Raw genomic sequence first — 20,141 nt, 5'->3', positions numbered from 1 at the left:
ATTTATTGTAATACGTAATAAGTTATTTGATAGAGATTATTACCAATTAAGATCGTAAAGGCACTTTTCGAAACTAGGAAAGCCAAATACATTATCTGGGAAGTGTATAGAGAGAGTTCAATGTAATATTCAAATATTGGCAACGATTATAATGAAAAAATTCAAGTTTAGTCTGTGTGTTTTCAGTTATTCCATCGACGATTTGTCTGAAGGACTCCAACATAATCTGAAATAAAATTATATATCCGATTACGTCTCATTGTCATTTCATGATGGGGATGGGTTTTTCATGTAACTTCCATCATTAAATCGAAATTGTGAACAAAACTTTTGCACTTTTCATTTCCCGCTTATTATTCACCACGCAAATCCCAATGATATATTTTTATTTCGTTCCATGTCGCAATGGTCGTATCGTATGATATCGTACTTGATTTTTTGAGGCCGTAATGTTAAAGTGGTGGATGACCTCGGGCAACTATTTATTTGCATTTATTTGTGTATATTTTATTATCAAATTTTATTTGTCCACGTATAAGGTCGTTTTCTGGGGCGTTTTATATTTGATTTGATACCGAGGTTTTTGTTTTTTAAAACATAGTAAAACGCCATATTTCACAGGCACGAGGAGATATTTACTGAACGATGATATTTTATTTTCATCGTTGCAAATTAAAGACAGAAGATTAAATGTTATTCGTGACTAGAAATTTAAACAAAAACGGTCTTGACTAATTAGGACGAGCTATACTGTAACATTGTAGACGAAATTGTAATCAATCATTAAATATTTAAGTTCAAAATATATTACATTTGTGCAGTCGTATTATTTCGCAAATGCACATTGTAGTACGCTGCACTACAAGTAATAGATAGGCCTAAACATATAGCGATCCATTTTTTCACAAACTCTTTTATAAGAAAATCGATTGATTCTATTATATGTAACTTTTAGTATCGGTATTGATATTTACTTATATAATAGTGGAAAGTGGGCGATTTTTGACAGCTCTGTATTTTCAGTGAGTGAAAAGATGACGAATTGGTCTCTGTACATACATTTATCTGGACTTATACGGTGTATCACTTTCAATATTTTATTACCAAAGCATTCGTCCATTTTTTAATTCAGGTCAGCGATTTGTGTGGAGTAATTATATAATTTATTAATATAATAATAATAATAATACAATGTTTTTTTGTTGTTGTTGTGGTTTGAATAATTTTCAGGTGACATTCGTCGTTTTAATTAAGGTTCGAATTTTGTACTTTTTTTTTCATTTTTCCATTTTCAATTTGGCACACAATTTATCGTGGAGCTACAACAAAATGATCATAATTGGTAATATTCATTTTAAATAATAAATCTCGTTTTTGAAAGTTTTCGCAAATGGTGCATAAAATAGAGCTAGCAGTCATTGCCAATCAAATTGATTGCAGAAATTGGATGGATCGATCATTTTATATGGTTTCCCTTTCTTTGTTTGGCTAAATCGTTTCAAACAACAAGGTATCAAGCGCATTTACATTGTGACCTCCCCCAAAAAACAGAGCCCATGTCATTCGTAACATATTATAGAGTGAACATAACATTTTTGCAAAGAGTCCTAAATTTCCAAAACGTTTGGGTACAATCTGACGCAAACAGAAGATTAAGTATTAAATAAATTTTCTTCATTTTCATAGAATTACTTTTGGGTATTATTTTGGTTTCACCCTGTATTTAAATTTTGTTTGATAGCAGCTGTTAATATTAAGGTTGCTCTACAATTCAATGATACCATTCAACCCATGCCTTTAAACGGCTGTTAAAAACTATCAAATTTAAATTTAATTCCTACACGAATACCAAATTCTTTTCTTGTCCCCACTTGACCAGAGCTTGAGTGGGGTTAAGATTAGCGGTGATGATCGATTTTAATTATGTGTGGCTCAGGAGAAATGATATAAAACGCTAAAAAATGATAAGCAGGTATTACTATCCTTTATATTGAAATGTGAAACAACGTCCGGATATCTTTCGTTACTTGGTTTTTAAAGCACAAGGGAAACTCGTGTTAAATATTATGCCTACTAGGGGGAAATGCAGACCAGCGTATGTTCTTTTATATTTTCGTGGAAAATGTACCACGCTTTGAACGGACTATTAATTGCAAAACGATTTCGGATTATGCAATCTGGCTTCTGAACCAATATATATATTCAAACGAGAAGACTATTTAGTTGCGCTAAATTTGAGTGCTATAGGTTCATCTTGTTAGCAATATAATGCATTGGGGGAATGACAAACACAGTCAGTGCAATCTAGGTCAAGTTCAGGCTCTCTAAATCTTCTGGGACGTTATTGAAATATTTGGACTGATATTAATATTACCCGGAGAAAAACGCGTAGACTGACAAATTTGAGTTGAAGCGGCGCAGCGCTAAATGATATTCCATTTCGCTTGCATTGTTGCATTGTGTGAAAAAGCCTAATATTTGTAGACACAAAAAATGATAAATATAGTACATGTACATTTAGCTCCGAACGAGGCTCCGAACAAGCAGCCATTTGTAGTTAAAGATATGTAAGCAGTTACTGTTTTTGGAAAGACTGAATTCTTTATGGTTAGGCATCGTCTTCCCAGTATTTTACACCCTAGTTCAGGAATACATTATATAGTCGATTATATGTATTATGACATCTTTTACTGCTCTGTTTCATTCGTGCGATGCGCCAATTTCATACTATCTCTTTGTAGTCATGGTACGCTACGTTTGCGAACCAAACCTCAACTCGACTCTTACGCACACTTGAATTTCAAAGAGGTGAAGTAAATTTTGTCAATAAATAAACTCGATCTTTAAATAAGAACACCATTGTCGTGGTTTCGGTTTTCTTCTTTAAGGGTATTGAATTTAAATTTAATGATTTGCCCTCTGTAGCAATATATAGTGTTACCTGTAATTGTGGAGAATAATCATCCTCAGTGAAGGATATTGGATATTGATATGCAACAAAACTAGTATCATAAATTTGAATTTAATATTGACAGAAAATTCAAATTAATATACTGGTGCAAAGTCAAATTGTTGCAATTTGTTTCTGGTATTCTTCATTCTCTTATCAAAAGCGAAATTTTATCAGAATTTTCTTCGTGTTCGTAGAAATAATTGAGAAATTGATGGGCGCTGTTTTTTGGGGGATCGCGCTGTACGAGGACAGAACGCGCATACAACTATAGTGTGAGTGTTTGGATGCATTTAAATTGTGAAATCATAAAAAAAATTATGTCTTTTGCTAACATAAACGATACGGAACAGATTGTATGCATGTGCTTGTCGAAAAAAATTAATAAAAGAAAGAAAATTATTTTAATATGTATTCACGTTATTATCTTCGTCGGGATGCAAGTCATATTAAATTTCGTTTCGTTTTTTATTTCGGCTATTATTTTTAGCATGACAAAATACTGTGAAATTAAGATGAAATCGTTCGCCCGCGGGGCTTCATTTCAGTATGGAGAAATGCAAAATGACCTGCTATTTCAGCCTTATCGGATTTAAACCATCTATGCCGTTGGATATATGATATTTGTATTTTTTAAATCCTAGTGTTGTAATTGATTTTTTTTGTGCATTTATCGATAATTCACTGGTCAAGTATGATTCGTAGGTATGTCGTGTCCTAACGGCACGACTCATCAACCACGTAAACTTGGCCGAGCGTTTGTAACGATATGAAGATAAATACAGATTCGTGGAATTGTTCAGTAATTTTCCGATTACCGCCATTTTTGTGGCATTTGTGAGGTTCCGCTAAATAGAGTCGAATGAATCTAAATGATCGTCTGTCGCGCTTTTCTGCCAGTGTTTTGTTTTGTAAATAATATCCGCGAAATCAGACGTATAATTCTTGATATTTCGCTTCTTCACTTCAAAACGTGATGTATATTTGTGTTGTTCCTAAAATTTCTGTATTACTGGCTGTGATAAATTGGACAGGCTATAACTGAACCTTAAGTATGCCCTCCAAGATGCATGGTGGCTCAGCTAGGCTTTATTAGAGTAAAACTGCGGTACACATGTTTTCATCTTAGCCTCACGCGAAGTGGAATCCTTTATTTATCATTTACACCTCAACTCATTTTCTGTTACAAATGTACAGGTCAGTGACCTTTTAATTACTAATAGCAACCGCCTTAAATATAAAATGAAAGCATTGTTGTTTCTTTCTTGGCATTACCAATCATTGGTCATACGAGATCTCGCCACTTTTTATGATTCAACACGTCACGAGCTCTCGCCTACATTTTCTGTGGAAAGTCATTTATATTTTTTCTACAGTCATCGCCAATTTGCTATTTACTTCGGCTCGTAATAGACAAATACCGATCTCTGGCGAAAAGCGCTCACAATTTAAAAAAATTAAAAAAAATTGAGCTTAAATTCCGCATTTAGTTGGGTGGGGATAAATTACTGGAGGAATTATAAATTTATTGACTTATAATTCATTATTTTACGCACTATCCACCATATTAAGACTACAATTTTAGCGATCACTTGGATTTTCCAATTGTTGTATCATTACTTCAAAATTTGAAATTTTTTAAAATTTATAATCATGAAAGTGTATATCAAATTTGCTATGTAACTCGGATATAGCTCTTTATCATTCCGCAAAAAATAAATGTTAAGTTTACTTTCAATATTTGATCAGGAATTTACGAACCTGAATATGGAATTTAAACCACATCCTCCCATGTTATGTCCGGATTTACGACCAATACTAAGCTTGGGCCCATCGTTTAGTGAGAGGGGAAGAGGATATAAAACAGCGCCCTGAGGTAAACGAAATCCCGGTGCTTGTGCCATATTCCATACCTGATTTACCAAATAAAGAAACCGGTGGCTCCGTGACGTAAATTGTTGAAACTTCAGACATTTTTTTAAATCGCCAAGTGTAAACTGATATTTGGTCTTTTGTAAAACATCTGTCCATATATATTGTCCGAATATTTAATAAACGCTTGTCAAAACGTGTCAGATTTCGTATTTCATTCCGAGGTTTGTCTTTCAAGCTTGATTTATCGTAGGACTGTGTGATATGAAGAAACTCACAATGACAATGTATACATACACCTTCATTCATTACCAGATGTCGACGATATTCAATCGAAGTTTTATTTTCAGGATTCATTTCTATTCAGGAATGTAACTGAGTCTGTCGAAAACTACGGTAATCATGCTATAAACTTGATGACGTACGATTCAAAAGGTTTAGACGTTCAATCATAAATTCTAAATATATTTACTATTACATGTTTCCTGTTTTGATGGATCTATGTTGTAACAGTGACGTCATCACCCGAACCGCGGAATGCGTGAAGCGAAACGTACAAACATAATTTCAAGCTTTCATTGGGCCCATTTGAGTAATGTTAAGGTTCCAGAAAGGTTTTTAATACTGATTACGTTCTAGCTTACAATTCGCGACTGGATCAATCATGGCTTCAATTTTTAAAATTCAAATAATTTTTATTGCTTTTAAATAAGTTCTGTCGTTTTTCAATATACTAACAAAAAATTACCAAATTTTGTTGTGATACAATCACACATTATGAATAATATATTACTCTATACCGCAGGAATTTACTTCTTGGTTACTTTCCCCCCTGTTACAAAATTACGACATAGCTATAAGAAATATTTTGGCAGTCTGGTAATATTTTCTAAAAATTCTGTTAGAATTAGAGATAAGAATCATTCCAGCTCTGACTGTCATCAGCCGAGTTAGAGAGACGTTCGGGTAGTTACCGCGTTTTTCAAAATTCGACTGTCAGTTACAAATGGAATTATTTTAGCATTTGTGTATATTAATAGTCATATGCTATCGATTAGTACGTATGTAGGTGTAAAATTGAGCAAGATCGAATTGTGACGGTTTGAAATGAGGTTTCTTTTGCTTTCGCATTCACTTTCCCACTTTGAATAGTAAATTAAGTTATTATGTGACGCGCTACTTTAGGTTTAATATAAGCATTGTAGAGTAGACACACGTGCGCGGTTTCGACTTTAACGCATAAAAATGTATTCGTAAAAAAAATCATCAGTGCGTTCATTTTTATGATTTTCAAACGAGAATTCGCGAAGTAATTGTCCTTCAATACTTCTTTGAATTACAATGGATGGGTATGCATCAGAAGTTCAATTTAACGCACAGGCGTAGTATATTTTTAATTTTTAAATATTTTTGAAGGTCTGAATTTTTCTGTCTTCATCAGATTTTTTCATTTTCGCTCCCGCGTTCACCATCGAATTCATTCGGAATAATCCGAAAAAAGCTGAAGCTGTTCATTCTCTCAATTTTGGAATATATCATAATGTTATAAAAAAGTGTAGTTGGATATTTCAGATTCGACGTATCTGGCTATTTGTTTGGTTTAGACGCCATTGAATGAACGCTCTACGGGTCAAGTGCGAACTTCCTTTTTCACTTTCTGACGAAATGTTTTACTTGATGACGTATGATTCACTGCCGTCAAGAATTTCGATTTTGAAATCGCATTGAAAGTTCCAGTATCGAATTCATTTTCAAATCGTAAATCGCCTTAAAAAGACATAAATCGTTTCTTTGAAAATGCATCCCGATATGTGGTGTTCGTGACTGACTTTGACCCGTGTATGCATTACTGTATAATTTCACGATCTGAAAACGTAGGTCAATTATAAAGAGTCCAAGAACGTGGTTCGACGGCTCTTCTATGAGTGGATTATGCATGGGGAAAATAACATTTTATCGGCTTCTGGAGTAGTTTGTTTTACGAGTACGTTTTGTGTACTTTAGGCGAGTAAATTCGAATGTTAAACAAATGATTGCCTGTAGTAGTAGATGACTAACTAGGCAACAAATTGTACCAAGCTCAGAAGTCATGGTGAAATTATTATATAATAATAATGTCTACTCTAATGAGTAAAATTTTCCGTCCCATGAATCACCTACCATTTTTCTCTGCTAGAGATGAATTGAAACTCAAATTTGTCACCCAGTTACTACTGGCTTACGCATATTCACGAAAGGACACGGATCAGTCTTTGGTTTATTTGGTACTTATTTTTGGATTCATTTTGGTAGTGATTTAATTACAATTTTCACATAATTTTTCTTCAAGCATGAAATTTGAACGAAATCTATATAGTAGGTTTCTATACAGGCTTTGTTACCATATTCTTATACTAAGTACTTCATGTTAGCAAAACTCTAAAAAAAATTACGATATGGAATTTTGGTAATTTCGTGTTGGAAACATAGGGTTAGCATAAATTAGATAGAAAACCATTTTCGGTTGCTATGATGGGCTTGTTTGATGAAAAAAACGAGTAAGCCTAATATTACTTTCCCTGTTATTTTCTGTAATATTCCACGGTTTTAAGGATTAAAAAGTTTGAGCTGTTTCGCGGAGTAAATTGACAAGATAATCTCCTTGTATGTTTGCAGAGCGCTCAGACACGCTTCGCAGATAATAATACTTTATTAACATGTTAAACTCGCATCCTCAGAGCATGTAGTCTTTTCCATTGCCGAATCGGACAAGCGGAACCTTATCGTGACGTGTGTAATGGTCCACTGTCACACTGATCCTCAATTTTAGTTTTACCAGGATTCTCTATCACCCTACCTACTACCAAGTCTACTTTCCGATTAAATTTCTGAGTCGGCTTATAGACTTGTATGATTATGCAATATGGAAAATCGTCGCTTGTAATCATTTGCTTAATATCAAACCATCGCGCCATGTAGTGAAAGATCCTTGTATATTTTTATGAATGAAAATTGTTGTCAGGATGTATTTTCATATGGCGACGAGAGAGTTAACTTTCTTTGCGTAGGCTTCAACGTCTGTAAAAACACAGGTTTTTCATTTTACCATCGTTCAAGCATATGCCACACTTAAATTACATTAATACTGCTTGGCCGATGGTAATAATATCACACGTAATGTAATGCGACTAAATAGTCGATTATATCGAGTAAAAAGTTTTTTCATCCCTCTCAGGCATAATAGAGAAACTAAAAGAGTGGAGAGCCATACCACTTTTTCAAGAAGTTTGACGAGTACAGGTAGCTCAATATAGATTCGAGAATTGGCATCCTCGACAGTGTCGGTTTTACGCCTCAATCGCCGTTTCGATTTCGTTTTATGCATGGCATTAGAATGAGCTAGAAGCTCTATCGGTCTTCTTCTATAATTTCGCTTACGGAATTGACATGCTGCAGTTCATGTCTGTCCGTATAGCTGTATAGAATTATTTTAGTGATAGTACTCAGTAGTTTACTGTATTGTTTCCTCGGTGTTTGTCAAATTCAGGGTTGGGGATTTAGTACTTTCAGATTACAGTACTTTTGTTCATTTTGTAGTTTTTAGTAGAGGCTGCGATATTTCTCACATGTGTCAAAAATTTGTGATATTCTGGGGATAGCGACCGCCGGAGTTTTACAAATTGTGTATGAAAATGTTATCCATATTGATTTCATTTTCCTGCTGCAGAGTATATGTCAGAATGTAATTATATATAGTTTCAAATTCTAACTCAATTTGAGTCCTGTAGTCTGTCCGTCGTTCATGGAATCCAACTTCGACGTTCAAAATGAACAGTAATGTAACGAAGCCGTCCTTGTTTAAACGTCGTCTGTTATCACCTCATTCAAAGGATGTATACCCACATAGAAAAGGCCTTAGTTTGCCCCGTCAGGCAGCTTTTGACTGTGCTGTTGAAGACAAGATTTCATCGGGTATGGATATGAAAAAAGAACCTTCGGTTGATGAAGTGTTTTCTGATGTTGCAAATTGTGAATTAAATAACGTCCCACACGAGGCCAACAGGGCTGTTGAAATAAATAATTCGAATAGCTTTTCAAAAATCGCCTCGACAGAAAACGGGAATGATAAAGAAGTAGAGACGAGACCGAAGGCTGAAAGTAGACCGGGTACTCCAGAACGACCCCCTGCCCATCCTGATTCTGATTCGCCATCGAGACGCCGAAGACGTTTGGGATTTTCTTCGCCTGCAAATGAAGGTGTGGAAAATCGACCATTGGCATCAGAGTTTTCTAACTGCCCAAAACGTTCAGTTTCTCTCCCTGGCCGAAAAATAAAAACGTCTGAAACTAACGAAATGACTTTCCAACCGTCGGAAGATGAAGGAACAGAAGAATCTACAAGAGATATTGGTGGCAAGGTGGATTCAAATGGGAATGATTACTCGAATGATAGCAATGCAGTGCCGAAAACAAGGCGCCCTTCAGACCTACCTGCCCCATTACCCAGTTTGGGTTCACCGAAATCCACCTCTGAAAGACCAAGTCGTTCGTCTGCCACCACACCGACCCACCACCCATCTATGGTTACGGTTCAGCGTGCTTCATCACTTTTAAGTCCCAGGCATAGCGGGCCTGTGGCGCGTTTATCACGACTGAGGCGCCGGCATTCTACTGTTGGATCTACCCCTATTCATCGTGGAACTGCTATCCCTGGATGTAGAGGTCTTCCCACCTCTCCATCTCCCCTTTCATATTATCACATATTTGATTCGCCTTCTGCTCATATTAAAACTCATCGACAGAATTACAGTCTCCCGATATCACCACTTGCATCGGGCGAAGGAACTTGTTTTGTTGGCTGCAGATCGCCCAGACATTGGATGTCGGGACGAACAACGACAAATATTTTCGTAAGTAATTTTTTATTGTTATTAGTACATTTTCGAGTAACCATGAAACTTTCTTAGCTGATTCGAAAAAAAATTGTGTTAGGGCTGAAATAACAGAAGTTGGTATTGCAATAGGCCTAAGCTAAAGTTGTTGAGATAAGATGATACAAATTCGATATTTTTTCTGTGCAACCCGTAAGAATTATCGTATGCTGTATTTTAAGGTGTTGACGTAACGGCTCATACATCACACTTATACCTCTTAAATTAGATAATCTCTTAAAGGTTGGGCAGATTCCGTCCACAGCCTCTAACCTCAGCCGATGAGCGTTTTATATAATGAGCACGCTTAACGTAAATATATTCAGTCTTTTCTTGTATGGTATTTTTATTCAATTAGCAAAAATGGCGGTAAGATAAAGAATAACCTTTTCCTTTGTAGACCATGCATGCGAATGCAATGATTCGTAGTTGATAAACGTGTTTTCTAACCTAGTACCAAGTATGAAATAGTTTTAAAACGTGATTTAAACCGCAGATATTATCTCACAACAAACGGGTTTTTATTTTTGGAAAAAATAAAGCAGTAAAACCTGTTGTACAGATTCATATCTTTTGCATTATAAATGTAAAATTTCAGAAGAATTGTGCGGCTAATATTTTGTATTTTTCAATTTGTAACTCATAAAATAAACACCAAACTTACTTCAAAATATTCAATGTAGAAGAAAAAATTCCACAGAAAATTTTCTACCGGCCATACCTCACGTCGATGTCCTCAGACCATTCTGAAGCACCCTCCCTTTCTCACACTCGAAATATATTTCAACATTTGACTTCCACGTTATTGCGGTCAGTTGCAGCTGTCGGATTGCTACCTTTTGATATATCAACGCTACCTTAATTTTAAAAGTCTCACATCATCTCAAAGGATATAGATATATACGTGGTTATGTTGGTATTTAATTAAATCTGCGTAACTTGTCAGAATCTGCACGTCACTCGATTCTTGGATAGGAATGATCGCCCGGTCATTCAACGTTTAAAATGTTTTAGATGACAATTCCCTTGGCGCATTGAACGTGAGATCCAGGTTGTCCAGGCAAGATTTGAATACGGGAATGGACAATATCTAATAAATTACTTAGAATCAAATTAAAAATAAATTTTATTCCAGAAAAACATAAATAGTAGAAGATATTCTAATTAATATTTTGTCATTGGGGTCAACCTTCCAGGAAAAAAATATGTAAAGATCTGTGGTAAGACATTCAAATTAATTCCGTCACGATAATGTATTTCTAATATCACACTGTATCGGGAATATGCATTATTGCTAATAGACTCTATAAGCGTTGAAAGTTTTGACATATTCATTGACATTTTGGCTAAGAAATTGTTTATTTCTTTTATATTCCCCATCGATTTCAAACCTTGGTGAACTTCTGATTCGGGGAACGTTTTGCGCGCTTTAGATCTGAATCTGCAATTCAACCACCGATATACGGCGATAGATGTGCGAGCTACTTACATAGGCCACGCTTGACAGGCGTTGTGACCCGGAACATGTTTGTCGACTGGCAGATCACGTCGCTCGAGGCATTGAGCAGCGAAGTTTAAATAAACCGCGGCATTCGTCTGCAAAACGAGACTCGCCGTCTGTACGATACAAGGGTTACTGTATAGCGCGGGTCGCTTCGTTATTAATCCCTCGATTTTCTGGATGGAAACACTGTATAGCGCAGGTCGCTTCGTTATTAATCCCTCGATTTTCTGGATGGAAAAATGAACTGATTTATTCAGCAGTCTGTTGCCAGTTGTTGTAATGATGTAATTGTCTGTTGTAAGGATAGGAGTTGGAATCATAACTTTTGTTTTGCAGTTTGATCAATAAGTCATATTTTACCATACTCACACAGATACTGGGGTACTCACTCATTATTCACCTATCTATGTGTTATTTATCGTATTACTTTAAAATACCAGATTTATATTTCTGTGTGATAGGCGCCAACTTTTTCTGTAATTTTTACGTCATCTAGTTTTTGAGCTTTTCGCTATCACCTCATATAATTGTCATCGACATCATACTTGTTGACAGTTATCACATGCTTGTACGGGTATGCTTAACAAGTTCATGCCATGAATAAACCATGCTTGGTGACGGCAGTTTATCATCTGTAAATACTGTAAAAAAAACTAAGCCGCTACCATTAAAATATAACAATGGGCTCTTTGTTATTACACCGCACCTATCGTGTTATGCCAACTAAGCCGACATATCAAGTTTCCAAATATTTTTAAGATGTATGTGTACGGATCATATCCGACCATGAATGTTAATAATTTAAAAAGTGGTCTAGATTTAGGTATACTGTATAGTGTTAAATGCTCAATTATTGAAAAAAAATGATTTTTTGGGAGTTCTTTACGACGGTATTGGAGCTACTTCAGACTGGACTAGCTAAATTACTGAAGTGGTTTTTGAAGAAAGGTAATTCAGCGTATCAAAAAAGGAACTTTCAATAATCCGCTTCTCTAAGCCAAAATATTTAGTAATTCGTATGGGGCTTCGATTTCTAAATCAGGTAGATTGTAATTACCTGGTATAGCATAAGTAACTGTTTGACGCAGTTATCGTTGCTATAGAAAGGGGGATGTTTTGCGGTGCCGATCGTTATGGACTCATCTGAAGCAATTGCCATTACCGTACTTACAAGATAGCTCATATACGACACCTAGTGTTAAAAGTACATTTCCTCATTTTATTATTTGCATTAGTTGCGAGTTTACTTGAAGTTGTGATTTAATAAAAGTGATGTAGCCTTGTATAAAATCTGAATATCACTCTCTCATTATTTCAAATTATTTTTGGTGTTTGCCTTGTAGACGTTTTTATCTCGACGACTGTCTCTATCGTTGTGCCACAATCCAGATATAGAAAATGACACCAAATACGACTGTTAATATCATTAAATATTTTTTTCAGTTTATACCTAAGTGCATCTGATCTGATGGCTGCCATCACTGAAACTGAAGATGCAAAATTATCTTAATCAAGTGTATTATGCTTCGAGTGATGCTCATAAAACATGCCTTGTCTATTCCTCGGCATCAAGTTGACCGCGCTATTTCAAATCCGAAATATTATGTTCGATTGAATGATTTACAAGTTTTTGGGTGACATTAAAATGTAATTTGCCGCTATCGCTATCGTACAATCGATTAAGTATAACACGAACATATCTCATGGATGAAATATTCGATTTTCATTTTTGTGGTGTCTGGCTGATTCCATAACTTGTCATATTTCCATCGCGAATGCGCATTGTGATACGATACATGCACATGCATATTTTATGAGCGCTATATATTAATATATCTAAACCGTGGCATTATCTCAGCGTGCTGTGGTTGCTCCATGATTTTAAATATCAAGGCATTGAACCGCAATTCCAGCGACTGTGGATAAAAATCCAGACGGTAATATGGATTTTTTTTGCTACAACTGGAAATGTGGTTATTGCATGTTGTTTCACAAGCGTAGCTGTACATTTCACAGTTTGTTGTTTAAGCTCTAGTCATAAATATTTCTCCAATAACGGAAAAGATATTGGGTTGGTTTATGGAGAGTTACAGTATGATGACTTGAGGCAATCGAGTTTATGAGTATAGTAGTGCAAATAAGTATAGTATGCGAAATGACAGGGTGGCTCAAAAAGCATTTGGAACATATTAAAGAGAGAACATAACATTTGTACAAAGAGTCCTGGATTACTGAAACTTCCATCATACACAAACAGACGTTCAAGTGTTAAATAAATTTAAGTAATTAAGAAATTTATGGGTTCGTTTCTTTCGGGCTAACTTTACCCACCTTTATGTATATAATTAGGAAATATAATACGATCGAATGGTATTGGAAGACACCAGTTATGTTAAGTTTATAACTTGAAATTACAAATATTTTGCATAAAGTTATTGTTGTTGAATAAATGTTGGCTTACTCAAACATCTGCTGTGATATGACGTATATGGTAGTTTATTTTTGGTGCCGTATTGACTTGTTAAGCAGTTTTATTCGTGAATGCGTTTGGTCCATGCCCACGCCATGTCATGAAATATATGTCATGTATATTCAGAAGATAAATCTTACTCACAGCGGTAACATTTGTCAAAAAACTTTTATTCGAGATATGGATGTTTTCGCAAATTGGTTTACTCTTATCCTCCAACCAAATTAGGCTACCTTATTACATCGCAAGTCGTGTAACGAGTCTTCAATGTCTAATGAATGTCAGATTGTTTTATTGACTAACGAGGATGTATCAATCAAAATCATTAAGTTCTTTGAATAGTACGAAAATGTGGGACAAATTACTCAATTAATCATGTTTGAATACGTCGTGGGATGCTGCAGTCCACGCGCAACATGAAAAAAATCTAGTCAGTTTAGGGATTGACACATATTCTTGATTTTGTAGACGATAGAAGGACAGCAAATACTATCTAAAAACACATATATTTTGACTGTTATTGCGAAGGCAATCATCAGTAATAATGTGTGTAGTGTAATGATCATGCGGAGTCAAATTTTTATCAATTTTTACGAGTTTGTGTTTGCTAAACAAGATGCTACATTACCTATTTTGAACCGAGTGAAATGAAACGACGCGTGCGAATAATATCTTTGTTGGTAGTTGATCAGAAGGTTTCGGAAGTTTCTACATTAAAATACTCTGTAAAAAAATAATATGCAATTACTTGCCGAGTAGTCGTCGTCGCATATATAGGAAATAAATTCGAACAAGATTAAGTTAGATTAGATTGGTTCTTAAAAAAATTCGATTGGTTGATAAAAAGATTCCTTTTGTTTGGTTTAATTTTTTCTGCTCAATTATGTATGTATGGAGCTATGTCTATACCTCGGTGGCTACGCCAAAATGAAGGTAATAGTGGCGACAGAGTAACTTACCATGGAGCTCATGTTTGAATATCGAGATTGAATAATCATGTTTTAACGAGTATATTAGGAACTAATAACCTTCATCTAAATTCTACGTCTTATTGCTTCGCTGAAGGGATTTCTTCTTCGCATTGATTTTTTTTGGGTGCGCTCGCACTGATTCTGCAATAGGGCGCTTACCGCTAATTTGCGCATGTTTTTCCAGTACGTTTCCAAGATTGTAGTTTTAGATTTTTTCTAGTTTTGCTTATATAATTTCAATCAGTTTTTATCAGCTTTTTTATTATTCGGAGACTGATGCAACTCAGAGAGTGAACTTTTTCATTATGGTTTTGATATCACTATATTTATGGTTTTATAAACAATTGCTTAATTTATATTTAGTTATTATCTTTTCATTGTCATGACGAAAAGCGTCTGTGTATATCCATTCAAAGCGTGTTAGGAACTAATAACCTTAATCTAAATTCTACGTCTTATTGCTTCGCTGAAGGGATTTCTTCTTCGCATTGATTTTTTTGGGTGCGCTCGCACTGATTCTGTAATAGGGCGCTTACCGCTAATTTGCGCATGTCTTTCCAGTACGTTTCCGAGATTGTGGTTTTAGATTTTTTCTAGTTTTGCTTATATAATTTCAATCAGTTTTTATCAGCTTTTTTATTATTCGGAGACTGATGTAACTCAGAGAGTGAACTTTTTCATTATGGTTTTGATATCACCATATTTATGGTTTTAGAAACAATTGCTTGTTTCATATTTACTTATTATTTTTTCATTGTCATGACGAAAACCGTCTGTGTATATCCATTCAGAGCGTGTGCAAAATTTTCCATCGCTGCATCGGCATGCATTCATGAATTTTCCCCAAGACAATAACTGCCAAAGTTAGCGCATTCGATCGACAGATGACAGTTGTCTTGACGTGTGAGCCCAACACGATGACATCTTTGCGTCAATATAATTAATATTTAGTCTGTGGCGAACGGAGGTGTGAATGTATCGGATATTGGTACTTCAAATTCTATCTAGGCAAGGATTCATAGTTTGTGAGGAATTGGTCTCATTTTGATTGGTTGTTAGTCAGATGTAGTTGGCATTGTCTTGTTCAGATTTAAATATAATTTGTAACACCCTGATATATGATATTAGTGTGGGTTGGTTGCGTACATATGAGGTATATTTATTGGCAATGAGTAACATTGAATATGCGGTTCAGAAGTCTTGGCGAGATGTAACCATTCAAGTAAATAGTATTGCATATCTTATCACAGTGACCCATTGAATAATCAGGTCGTAACTCTGCATTTTGTTGTACCGTATAAACTTCTCAGAATATTTTTGGATTTGTAACGTTTTTTCAGCCCAAATAAGTTGTTGAACGGGCGATCAATAGCACACGAGTTCAAAAAGTGACAAAATTGGCGGAATGCCTATAGTTATGTACAGACATTGCCGACAATTATTGACACAAAGGCATGGTCTGGAAAGAAGAAGTTTGGCGTATAATTTTGTTCCGCTTCAAACTCTAGCTGTCCTGCGATCGATAACGAACTGAATTCATTTGATATATGTGATTGTCAGTAGTAAAATTTGTCACTAAACCAATATTTGAATATGCATGTAATTTTACATCTTTTTTTCTGGATTTTTGATCGGCCATGACTAGGAAATAGATAATCGACGTTAATAACTCACAATAAACTGGTTATGACAGAAAACCAATATTTTTGCAAGACGCTCGACGATAAATATACTAGATTACGTTATTCAGGTGGAGGCAATTGTTTCAAAAAACCACGACTCACGAGTCTTCATTTGTGTGCACAACCCTGGTTAATGTTTGCAGTTCTCTGGTCGTAAAAGTTTAGCGAAGGTCTGCCTTTAGTTAACGCAATGATAGGCAAGTTGAGAGACCACATCACGCGATAAGTTAGTTCGCTTTGCTGTGTAAGCTTTGGGTATATAAATTAACAAGTCTGCTTTTGGTGGTTTTGAAATATTGTTATCTAGTTGAAGATATATATTGATGAACAGTTAGCATTTAATTGAAATTAAGATTAGATGGAATATTTGTATAAATTCTCTCACTACTCTATTTAATATACCGGCCAGGCCAGCGGGGACGTAGAATTTAAGGTAATTTTTTACTGGACATTCAAGAAATTTCATTGTTTTGTATCTTTTCCCTTTTATTTTCAATGGTGAGTTAGATACAGGCCATAATGTTTTCCATCCATCATATTAGGCCCATATAGATTGGATGGTAAATTCATCGCCAGGCACTTGCTAAAGGCAAAATACCCTAAATTCCAGCACTCTATTATATTCACGCTTGGTGCAAATGAGGTAACAAACGGAGTCTTGTTGTGTGACGTCATAACATTTCAAAATATATTCGTTTCAACTTATCACCTATGATTACGTCAGTGAAGTGATACTCGCAATGTAACGCTCCCATGGCAATGTTTCCATTGGAACGGGATCAACTGAATCCTACGGTCAAATAGCTGCCATATAAGACCTCCTCGGATGACGTCATTCAAATGGCGATTGCGACCGTGTAGCCGTCCCCTACGCTAAACGGGAGCGACACCACTGTTTGTTTGCTCCACAGTTTTAGAAATCACCAAATATATACCTGCATTCATTGCGCCGATCAGATTTTTGACTAGATCCGTATATTTCATACCTTTCAATCGACGGTGCATTATTACTCTTTTTACATGACTAATAGACATTGCAATCGATGCGCTGGGCGAGGATGATTTATAGGCCTCATTATTTTTGGTTTATTTGCCTGTAGCATACGCATTGTACAATGTAGTTGAACAAATAATTGTTAGCGCCGGAACTCTTCCGGCCCTAATCATGTGCAATTTTCAATAGTGCATTCTTAATTCATATAATTAGTATGCAAAAGCAGTTATGAGGTTCAATTCACTTGGGAAGTATACATATAGACAGTAATTCAGTAATTTAGATATTTAGTAGGTGGTTATGCAGTTTTTATTAATTTTTCATACATGAATTGGTACTATCAGATACAGCGCAGTGCAGGCCTAAGCGGTATCAAAGTTTAAAAGATTGATATACAGGATGATCCCCCCCTAAAAAAAACAGGTCATTTGAGAATTGTCTTATAGAGAACATATCTTTAATGCTTAGCGTTCTTGTTCATTAAAACTTATGGTTGGAATCATACAAAAACAAAAGATAAAGTGTTGAATAATTTCCTAATTTTTTTCATAGAAAAAGGATAGTAATGGGTTCCCGTTCATAGGGGTTACTCTGCATATTGCTCTAAAATGAACAGTTGTACTAATTCACTATCAGAATTACAAATACCGTAGTTCTACGTGATTTTAAAAAAAACTTGTAGCTGGTTGTAGCTTATTTGATCTGACTTGACGATGTGATGTAATATGCAATTTAGTAGTCTGTGGTCCAATTTGATATATAATTAATGTTCGACGTTTCTTTTTTTTGCTCTATATTGCCTCAGCTTGGTTTAGGGATTGTTCTTTAGTAAATAACACAAACTTCCACCGGTACATGGATACATTTTTCGCTGTCTCATGCCTTACGCTTGGAATTATTATAAGCGTATTTTAGGAAAATAAATGCTGCTAGAAATGTTTTCGTGAAAATTATTCTTCTGAAATGCAATTAGACCGACCTATATGTAAAAATATAAGTTCCCTATCACACCAGTGAAAAACGAAGGATAAAGACTGATTTTAAATATGGAGGTCCCTTGCATAAGTAACCAGAACGAAATCGATTCCTCAACACTAATGATGCGAGAGCGCTTGGTCGATAACGACAGCCCTGTTGCGAGACCAACCGCTTTGGAAGTCCGCCCTATATTTGAGAACGCCATCAAGACAGAAGCAGAAAGAAATCTTTCCAGTGGCTCAGAGATGATGATGAGATCCAATAATCGCAGACATTCACTTTTTTTTGTTAATTCGTCTGGAAATTGCGACGCATGTATTGTGTCGCCTTCTGGTGTTAGACGACGGAGCACCATATTGGAAGATAGTCCTTTTCAATTCGGATCACGTGCCGTTAGAAGATGGAGCAATGCTCATTTAGCAACGTACACGGCACCCGCTAGGGGTCTTTCGCCTCAAAAACCACGTCCTCGTTCATTTCGAAGAATGATTAGTATGCCACTAGAATGCCAGGAAGATATTTCCCAAACTTCTCAAGAGAAAAAGAGTGAAAAAGAAACTATTGAAGAGTACAAGAATATTAAATCACATAGGAACAGTGCACCCGTGACATCGACGCCAAATTCATTGAGGCATCTACGAAATGCCTCGTTACCTACCATTACTGTCACACCTCATAGGGTAAGTTTGCCAGCGATACATGTTTTAGTAAATTTTTTATTTTATTCTGCCCCTCTTCTTTTTGTAATTGTGAGATAGTGAGTTAAATATATAAACTCTATGAACAAACATATAAATGATAAGAGTATAATGTATATATTTAACGCCATCTAATGATTAACTTATTGTCAAAAAGGATTTTGTTCACAAATCTACGAAGCGCCTTAGTTACTAATCTTTCTGCGAGCGGTGAATGTGAGCATAAAATTTTACTTAACTTTTTCGTGTTTTATAGATTTTAATTATGGTCAATACAAAACGACCGAACGTTGCTTAATGGCATTTTCCTTACAAGATCGTATTCTGTATTAGTGTAGACTCAAGGTTTGTGCCGTCAAGAAACTATTAAATCTTCATTGCTTTCTCACAACCTGAATTATGCTCTCCTGATTACTTGTCTTGTCGTTGTATGTTCCTGTGAAATGGTTGTGTGCTCGCCCCAATAACACTTCCCCTTCATCACAAAGGCGCGAAAACGCGACCTTGGCATTTGTGCTTCAAATGGGCTCCAATTTGATATCACTTGGATTATTTATCGTCTTACGAATAACCCGGTATTGTTTAGCCAACATTTCGTGTATTCGCTTGAAGATCAGAAAATTGCGTGTTACTTCTTTGGGTATAATCATCGTCATACATTTAGGAAATGCCGATTAATTTAGTTTTCTCTCACTTTCGTACCATTATTGATTCCGTTGGTGTTTTTAGAAGCAGTTTTCCTATTTCTTTTAGTATGATGTTTTAGAGCAAACTGCGTGTCTAATAGAACTCTATTAGATACTAAACAAACTTCTTTTCATTGACATTGCCATATCAGAACGATCTTTTTTGAATCGATATGCCGCAACGGTTTGAGGACATCATCGAAAAATCTCTTATATTCGCAAAAAAAAAAAAAAACTGCTTTTTTTTATTGGTCTTTCCGTTTCGAAACCAACATAGCCATTCATACACACTCGCAAATTCACTCTTTTTGCGCCTCTGCCAACACAAGGAAATGTATCATCGCTTTTATTTTTAGTTAACCCAGTATGCTCTTAGCAAACACCAATGAATCACTTGTGATATATCGCACATGCGCTGTACAGTTA

The 20,141-nt window shown here is 35.5% G+C and overlaps 1 protein-coding gene across 4 annotated transcripts in view; it reads left to right on the top strand.

The window, feature by feature from the left end:
- Window positions 1-20,141, top strand: part of LOC120344003 (microtubule-associated serine/threonine-protein kinase 3-like) — a 74,142-nt gene that overhangs the window by 23,705 nt on the left and 30,296 nt on the right. Inside the window, exon 1 of one of the 4 annotated variants that reach the window (XM_039413094.2) lies at window positions 8,509-9,711. The exons of 2 other annotated variants lie outside the window; for them this stretch is intronic. In XM_039413094.2, coding sequence (XP_039269028.2) covers window positions 8,629-9,711 — 1,083 coding nt within the window. In that variant the 5' untranslated portion in view covers window positions 8,509-8,628. Of the gene's footprint in view, window positions 1-8,508; window positions 9,712-18,165; window positions 19,012-20,141 lie in introns of those variants that run through there. One more of the 4 variants, XM_039413101.2, reaches the window with a different exon arrangement.

This window comes from Styela clava, chromosome 1 (genome assembly GCF_964204865.1).
Source record: "Styela clava chromosome 1, kaStyClav1.hap1.2, whole genome shotgun sequence".
Taxonomy (NCBI): Eukaryota; Metazoa; Chordata; class Ascidiacea; order Stolidobranchia; family Styelidae; genus Styela; species Styela clava.
This window is presented reverse-complemented; position numbering and strand designations above follow the sequence as displayed.